An 8832-nucleotide genomic window follows, 5' to 3' on the forward strand; every position below is an offset into this window, starting at 1 on the left:
CGTAATTCTATCGGTACGTGGAATACCGACAACCGATAAGCTTGTCGGTTATCAATTGGACTGACACTTATATTGATATCTATCCGAGGGTCTATCGGCACGCGGAATACCGATATGCCTTTTCTGCACACTTCGTATGCCGACATGCAGTTATTTTCGCAACTTTGTTTTTTCTATTATTTTTACAATTTTCGAATAAAATAATATTATTAAAAAAATATTCCACTTTGGGCTGTGACAAAAAAACCTCCGAAGACCGCGTCCACCAACGCCCAAGCCTCCCACACCCCGCGCGGCGCGCGCCTCAGTAGCCATCACGCCTTGTGGACCTGGTCCACCACTATCGCGCCCGCACGCTGAGCCCCAGCCTCACCGATCCCCACCCTCTCACTCTCGCCTTGCCTCGCCTGCCCGAACCCCAACCAAACCCTCGCGCCCGCTGCAGCGATGGATCTCCGCCGGCCGCCGCGCTCGTCGTCGGGCGGCGTGGAGCCCAAGATCCGCCAGGTAGGGTTCGTCACCCCCGACGCCTCAACCCACTCCGAATCCCCCGCCGCCGCCGCCGCGGCGGCAGTGGCGCCGCAGCAGCCGGGCGCGGCCGCCGAGTCGCCGCCGGCGTCGGACCTATCCCCAGGCCGGCTCTCCCCCGTCATGATCCCTCCCCCGCGCCACGCCGACCACCTCGCACCGGGCTCACCCTCCCCCGCGGCGGCCGACGCCGTCCTCGCCACTTCGGCTCCGGTGGCTTCGTCCGCGCGCTTCGACGCCGCGCTCGGGATCGGGGACGATGACTCGTGGTCCCGGGCCCCTTCTGCCTCGGAGCTAGGTATTTTTTGCGCGTTGCTCTATGAATTGATGCGATTGGCATTGCTTTGGAACGAAGCAGCGGTACTGGCATAGTGGCATCAAACATACTTTGGGGAAAATTGGATAACTTAGCAAAAGGGGACATTAGTTACTGTCATGTAAAGTAACTAGAGACGCTTATTTTCCTTGACACAGACGAGCATGACCATCATACCATGTCACCAGTACTTTAAACTAAGAAGTTCAATGAAATTGTGTGCTCTCCATGCCTCTCCATGCATTGTTTTCCACTCTGAAATGTGTCCATATGTTTGAAGAACTGCTATTAGTGTTCGCATAAATACTTTGTAGTAGATTTCAGATAGAGTCCATGTCAATACTTGAAATAATTTTCAAAAGAATAACTCAAGAAGGAAAGACTAGGACTTAAATGCACACCTAACTGTAATGGAACTGTTCCACATTCTTGCCGAGGGAGGCACACCCAGTCCCATGGTAGGGGTGGAAGTTCTTATTTTGGCATAGGCCCATACAGACCCACCATGCTGCTGACTAACTGAAGTGGTGGGGTGTGTGTTGTGTGTGTGTGTGTGTGTGTGTTGGGGGGGGGGGGGGTTCTGAATGAAATACATTATTGGACACGACTATAAGGTCGTTGAGTGTGGAGGCCTACAGATATGCTGTTTCTGACGTGGTTGTGGCAGTTGATGCCAGAATGTCAGACTGCAAATACAATTAGATTAAAGTTGTACTCATTAGTCATTACTGGTCCATAAGTTGTTTAATAGTTCCTACAAAGTACTATCAGTTAATTAGAAAGAATATCACTTCTCCTTTCAGTTCTAGAACATTCTGGTGGTTACGAGGCATCAACGTTAGTGATATGAAACATGGAGTGATGGAGGGGGTGGACTGAAGCACCAGCTTGTGAGCCTGTTTGTTAGTGATACCTTCTTTAAGATCGCTAGCAACAAATTTGTTGAGTGTTAAGATAATGTGTTGATTATTTGGCTTTATAATTGCTTCTGAAGTTTTGCTTTGGTAAATTGAATTTTACTTCTAGCAATGGAATGATAAGTAAAAACTTAACAGCTGTATACTGTGGTGATAACTGATAAACATCGAATGGTGTGACTTGTAGCCAATGAGAAGAGATTTATCGAGAAGACAGTATACAAAAAATATGTGAGATGCTGTCAAATGAATATGCAAGTGGGGCTTGAAAGGCCACGATCTGATCCATTAACATTATTTTAGCTCTGTACATAATTTTTATCATGTTGTGCAACATAAAATGGATAATTATGGCTCACTTATCTTCATCCTCTACTATTACCTGGCTTCTGGAGATGGAAGGAACTTAAAAAGCCATTTTCTGTTCTTCTCTTCATTGTTTTTTGTTACCTGCAAGTGGGGCTATTGAAAAGGCACGATGTGATGCATCAATATTATTTTAGCTTAGTACATATTTTTTATCATGTTGTGGAACATAAAATGGATAATGCCATTGTTATGTGCTGAAATACTGGTCACGAACACAAACAGTAGTTGACATACTGTAGCACCGGCGGATGTTTACCTACATTTGGTATCAGAGATGCCAGGTTCCGAATCCAGCGAGGGTTCTATTGCTTCAGTTATGGAGGGATCTACACCGTCATGGTTGCCACCATAGCTCGAGGACGAGTTGTCTTGCAAGGAGGGATGAAGCTGTTATGTGCTGAAAATACAGTTCACGTGCGCAAACAGTGATTGCGGTGGTTTAGCACCTGTCGTACTGTAGCATACGCGTACTGTAGCACCAGGTTAGGGGTAAGATTAGTTGTTAGGGATTAGTTAGATTAATTAGAGATAAAATCTATTAGTAAGTCTTAGAGATAAGATTGATTAGTTTAGATTGCTAGGGCCAATTTCTATAAAAAGGAGGGCACAACATCCTTTGTAATCAAGCAAGAGAAACCCCAATATTCTGAAAATACTGGTCATGAACGTGAACAACAGTTGTGGTATTGTAGCATTGACGGGTGTTTACCATAATATTTAATATCAGAGATGTCAGGTTCTAATCCAGCGGGGGTTCTATTGCTCAAGCCATGGAGGGATCTACACTGCTATGGCCATCACCACAGCACGAGGACGAGCTGTCTTGCAAGGAGGGGTGATGTTGTTATGTGCTAAAAATACTGGTCACGAACAAACAGTAGTTGCGGTGCTCTAGCACTTCTCTTCATCTCTCTATTATTACCAGACTTCTGGAGATGGAAGGAATTTAGGGTCTATTTGTTTCAGCTGGAGATTGTGAAAAACAGCTTGTAGCTTTTGGATTGTAGAAGTTGGATTGTAAAAGATGGATTGTACAATCTGTAGAAATTGGTGTAATCTAGATTGTTGGATTGTTACAATCTAGAGGCTGGATTGTTGCAAGCTGGATTGTGATGATGACCTGTTTGTTTTAGCTTGCAGATTGTGAATCGCAATCTACAATCTCTAGCTGAAACAAACATGACCTTATAAGTCCATTTTCTGTTCTTCTCGTCATTGTTTTTTTGGTTACCTATCCTCTGGCATCAGGAGGAACTTAGAAGACCATTTTTGTTCTTCTCTTCATGTTGTGTTATCCTCTGGAGTCGGGAGGAACTTAGAAAACCACATTCTTCTTCTCTTCATCTCTCTGTTGTTACCTAGCCTTTGCTGTTGGGAGGAAATTAGAAGACCACTTTGTTTGCTAAGAATTAACTTTCTTGGCATAAGGAAAATATATGCTGGATATATTAAGTCCATAGGAACAAGTCCATCCATCCTGACCTTCAAACTGTTTATTTTACACCATCCAAATAGCAGTACCACTGTACCATTCCATTCACCCTGTAGGCCCTATTCAAGCTGTTTTAGTTTGATTGCCGGCTGCCCTGTCACTCTTTCACTCTGAATCTCCTGAATGTCAGCAAAGTCCAAATAGATAAAAAGCACATCCCACACTTCTCTAACTTTTGTTTCTGCTCTCTCTCTCTCTCTCTCTCTCTCTCTCTCTCTCTCTCTCTCTCTCATATTCTTCTAAGTTCTCTCTCCCTCTCTCATATTCTTCTAAGTCCTATTTGACCATTGGAATGCATGACTGAATTAGTCGGTAAATCAATTTCAGATCAAGAGGAATGCATCAGGTCATACTTGAAGAGTCCACATCTGGTCCACTGTTAGCTCATCTACTTCAGTCTGACAGATAAGGTCCACTGTTAGGTCATCTACTTCAGTCTGACAGATAAGGATGCACAGAAGTTGAATTTTTTGTTGGCTCCAGAACAAGCCTCCAGTCAAAGAGTATTCTGTGGAATGCATTGTAATTGAAGCTTTTCTGGATTTGATAAGTAGAACATAAAAAACAAAAACAGCTTGCCCTCTAACAAAGACAAACACGATTTGTTTGTTGTACAACAAGTCTTCCACCTAATAAATCACAAAATAGTCAAAGCTTTTAAGTTGGTCTGCATGCAATGAAGACATATTCAGCCAAATCAATGAAACATATAAATGTTGTGCTTGGGTGTGAAAATTCACCTGGATGCAGCTGTTTCTTGCTCCATGATGACATGATACATAGATCTTTCTGCTGCCGGGTGCTAGCTTTGACAAGAGCTTAGGGGAAGCAGCAGTGCAACACCATCATGTAGGTTGAGTGTGTCAAGCGTGGAGGCGCGACAGCATTGAGCCAGTGGTTGACAGCAAGACTGACCCAAGCATTGCTTGGTATGACAGAGAGAAGAGAAGAGAGGAGGGAGGAAATAAAGAAGAAAGATGCGGCTTTGTTTTATTTCCTGACTTAACCATTCAAGCTGAGTAGGATGCCACATCATTGAAAGACTGTTGTGGTTTAGGATAAAGGGTTATGCGCCTGTTTGAATGAAAATAAGGCAGCTATAGGCTTATTTGGGTTTTTTGTATGTTTATTTGGCTTAATATCTGTTAATTTTTTGAGAAAATTGCTTTGGTCATTTTATGTATATTTGCACATAAATCCGTTTCAGAAGAAAACAAGTGTGGTTTGGCTGAAATATGGAATGAAGGTGCTCCAGCCTCCATCCCACAAAAGCAGAAAACTTCAAAAGCAGAGAGGCGTGCAATTCAGGAGGCTCAACGTGCTGCTAAAGCTGCTGCGAAGGAGGCAGGTAATTATCTGCAGTAGAGGATGTACTTATGAATAACTTCAGCTTTGTTACGATGATCTTGCATATTTATAATGCAGCCATAGCTTCGAAGTATGACTGTCACATTACTTTGTACCTGCAGGTTTATCAGGAAAATCTGTCGGCACTACTCCTATGGCTGGTCCTGCAATGTCCAAGCCAGCCAAGTCCGCAAAATCTGCTCAGAAGAAAGATGTGCCCCAAGTTGCAAGTACAGTTGCTTCTGAGAAGAAGGTTACCGAACGTCTTCCAGAAAGAGAAAGGAAGAAAGATGCTCCTCATCCCCGCATGCAGTTTGATGATGTACATAAGGTGGAGAGAGCAAAAAAACGTGCTGTCGTCAACCAATCAGAAGCTCGAAACAGAGTTGAACTGTTTAGGCATCTGCCTCAGTACGTGCATGGCACACAGCTTCCTGACCTCGAGTCAAGATTCTTTCAACTTGAACCGATGCATCCTTCTGTGTACAAGGTAATTGTTATGCACTCAACCTACGTGAACATTTATCTCCGTGCCATATAAAAAGCTCTTATTCCAGATCTGAAGTAAGATTAATTGGTGATCTGTTCTTCACCCACATAAATAACTTGCAGTTGTCTCTTCATTGGTTTCGCTCTTTCTGTTGCATTACTTACATGTTAGTTTTGGAATGTTCACACGTTAATTTTGGAACGCTACGTATTTGAGGCTAGTAGATCATGGATGACAATATGAAATATTAAATGTTGAATTACCATGCTCTCCTAGTCCTTAGAATTTAGAGCTATTTGGCCTCGACCGAAACTAAGCCACCCTCAGCTTGTTTTCTACATTTTGGTGTATCTGCATCTAAGTTAGGTTTGGGTAGGCACTTCAATTGTTTGTTCAGAACTTCATCATGTACATCATGCTAAGATATGTACACTTGCCAAAGACTATGCAAAAATATGGTCATATGTGTACTGTACAAAAAAAGACTAAAAATAAGCCTTCTTTGCAAAAAGATAAGCCCTATCTTGTTCACTGTACCATGCACATATGAACATATTTTTGCAAAGTTTTTTTTTGCAGGTGTACATATTTAAACTTGATCTACATGTATCATTTTAAGAATTTTTTGAAGTGCACAGTTGCACAAACCTAGCTTTGGTGTAGATACACTTTAGTGTAGAATTTCATTTCCCGACCGACCAGCCCCGTCTGTTTTTTGCATATTGTCAAATTCTAGCAAATTTGTTTCATGAGATGACTTAAACACTTTAGGGTTACCACTACCAACTGTAACTTTAACTAAGCTATTAGGCTGCAAATGTTTAATGGTGTATGGTGATGCCTGCTTATTCACTGGTTTTACGCTGGTAATAAGTCACCATTTAGGCCGGGCAAAAGTAGGCCGCAGCCTTGCAAATCTGATTCACTTTTTTATTATTGTCTGCTTAAATGTTTGGTTGTTCACTAATAAGAATTAGATGAACTGATTATCATCAATTTAGGTTGAGTCTGAATGACTCATCCGGGCTTCATTATGTTTCAGGTTGGGCTCCAATATTTGTCTGGTGAAGTATCTGGTGGCAATGGTCGTTGCATAGCAATGCTTCTTGCATTCAGAGAGGCAATAAAAGATTACACCACACCTCCAAACAAAACTCTCAGCAGAGATCTTACTGCAAAAATCAGTAGTTATGTGTCATTTCTTATTGAGTGTAGGCCTCTTTCAATTAGCATGGGCAATGCTATTAGGTTTCTAAAGAACACGATTGCCAAGCTACCACATACATTGTCAGAGTTTGAAGCCAAAGCTAGTGTACAGTCTGATATTGATCGTTTTATAAACGAGAAGATAGTTCTTGCAGATAAGGCTATTGTTAGTCACGCCATCACAAAAGTCAGAGACAATGATGTCTTGCTGACATATGGATCATCATCAGTTGTTGAAATGATTTTGGATTGTGCTAATGAACTTGGGAGAAAGTTCCGTGTTATAGTGGTAGATTCTCGTCCGAAGCTTGAGGGACAGGGATTACTGCGTAGATTAGTGACAAAGGGCATCAACTGCACATACACACATATAAATGCCATCTCATACATCATGCATGAAGTTACAAGAGTCTTCTTGGGTGCCTCCTCAATATTATCAAATGGAACAGTTTATTCTCGAGTTGGGACAGCATCTGTGGCTATGGTTGCACATGCTTTTGGAATCCCTGTTCTTGTATGTTGCGAGGCATACAAATTCCATGAGAGGGTGCAACTTGACTCTATATGCGCTAATGAGCTAAGTATGCATATTTTATTGTTTATGCGTTGCAAGTATATGTTCGTGATCATGCATTAGAACTATATAACATGAGTTTTCTTACTCAGGTGATCCAGATGTCATTTTGAATGTTCCTGGGAAGGCAGATTTAGGCCATCTTAAGAACTGGGCAGACAATGCAAATCTCCAATTGCTAAATCTTACGTATGTTCCTGAATTCCATATATACGCCATTTCTTACTTCTGGTAATATTCCCTTAAATACCTTTGTACATCTGATAGGTACGATGCCACCCCTTCTGATTATGTGTCGATGATCATAACAGATTATGGAATGGTAAGATATTTTCTTATGCTCATTATAGTCTGTCTTCTAATATATTTTTAAGATATCCATGCAAAAATATATTTTCAATTTATTTTCCATGTATATGCATCTAGTTACTGAATTCCAGGTGTTAACAACAGAACGCATGGGCTTTTTAAGCGAATCAATTCAATCATGTAAACAGTTTGATCTGCTTCAACTGGTTCTTAGTAGGGAGACAGTTCTGTATAGATAGGTCGCATTTACATATTAAATATAGGCTATCCAACATCTTTGTACATAGTGACTGTCTTTATCATGCAATCGTGACACTTGTACAGATTTTATAGATGCAGCTGGAAACTAAAGTAGAAACAGGGTCCTCTGAACTTTCTTTCCAAACTAAAGTAGAAACAGGGTCCTCTGAACTTTCTTTCCAACTAGCATTTGAGATTTGAACTAGGTTAACTGATTGTGTTTTGTAGCATCGAACTAATTTTCTGAGAAGTTGTTTAGGAAATGCAACTCCAAAGTTCAAACATTTACACACTTCTCGTGTTCCTTGTACGCTTGTCCTTCCAGCTATTTGGGAATCTTTTGCCTCGCACACATTATTTTGTTGCCTGCTTCCATAAATATCACCTATATGGACTTCTCTAGTTTTGTAGTCAATTTTGTTTCCATGAAAATCTAATCTTTCACATCACGTTGATTTGACCTTAAAATCTGTTATATGCTTCTATTACTTATGCATGCCTTGTTTATACCAATTTTGTTCAGAATTTACAATATTTAATATGGCACATATGTTATCTGCTCAATTGAATTGATGAGGTCGATTTCCTGTTGCAGCTTCCGCCCACAAGTGTACCTGTCATTGTGAGAGAGTACCGCAAGGAGCAGCTGTGGATATAGACAGGGATGATACTATTTAGGAGAAAGTTTATTTTACTCCAAACTATCGTGTTTAGATAACCCAGAACTTTAAAACTATCCATTTAACCTTTAGCTATTTAGTAAGCTGATTTTGCTGATGTGGACGGTGGTTTTGCTGATTGGGTTGTCTCTTTCACTGCCCGCTCTCGGCCTCCCATCCCGAAGCGAGGCCGTCGCTTTATCTCTCTGTGCTCCCTCCACACTCTCCATCACTCTCAGCCACACGCAAGAACCAAAGGACGCCACTGCACAGCTCTGAGCTCGAATCTGTGCAGCCCCAAGCCTAAATCCGCCCAATCGGACTTCAAATTGAACATAGCAAGGTTGTGCGACACCTTTTCCACTGTTTCCTGCACGAATCTTCT

The 8832-nt window shown here is 41.8% G+C and overlaps 1 protein-coding gene across 2 annotated transcripts; it reads left to right on the forward strand.

Annotated features, from left to right (window-relative positions):
- The first annotated feature begins 335 nt into the window (after positions 1-335).
- On the forward strand, positions 336-8565 carry LOC133915805 (uncharacterized). 2 transcript variants are annotated; one of them, XM_062359127.1, is made up of 7 exons: positions 336-826; positions 4830-4970; positions 5092-5459; positions 6502-7246; positions 7332-7428; positions 7507-7561; positions 8384-8565. In XM_062359127.1, the coding sequence occupies exons 1-7, from the start codon at positions 448-450 to the stop codon at positions 8444-8446; spliced, it is 1848 nt and encodes a 615-aa protein (XP_062215111.1). In that variant the 5' UTR covers positions 336-447; the 3' UTR covers positions 8447-8565. The 2 variants fall into 2 exon arrangements, with proteins under 2 accessions (XP_062215111.1, XP_062215112.1); XM_062359128.1 differs by having other exon boundaries at positions 4833-4970.
- The last annotated feature ends 267 nt before the right edge of the window (positions 8566-8832 follow it).

This window comes from Phragmites australis, chromosome 4, assembly GCF_958298935.1.
Source record: "Phragmites australis chromosome 4, lpPhrAust1.1, whole genome shotgun sequence".
Lineage (NCBI taxonomy): Eukaryota > Viridiplantae > Streptophyta > Magnoliopsida > Poales > Poaceae > Phragmites > Phragmites australis.

What these genes read in the sequence shown, in the direction of transcription:
- LOC133915805 (XM_062359127.1), top strand. Translation starts at nt 448, where the DNA reads ATGGATCTCCGCCGGCCGCCGCGCTCGTCGTCGGGCGGCGTGGAGCCC. An exon ending in TGCATCCTTCTGTGTACAAG is followed by an intron (nt 5,460 to 6,501) that starts GTAATTGTTATG and finishes ATTATGTTTCAG; the next exon opens with GTTGGGCTCCAATATTTGTC. An exon ending in TCATAACAGATTATGGAATG is followed by an intron (nt 7,562 to 8,383) that starts GTAAGATATTTT and finishes TTCCTGTTGCAG; the next exon opens with CTTCCGCCCACAAGTGTACC.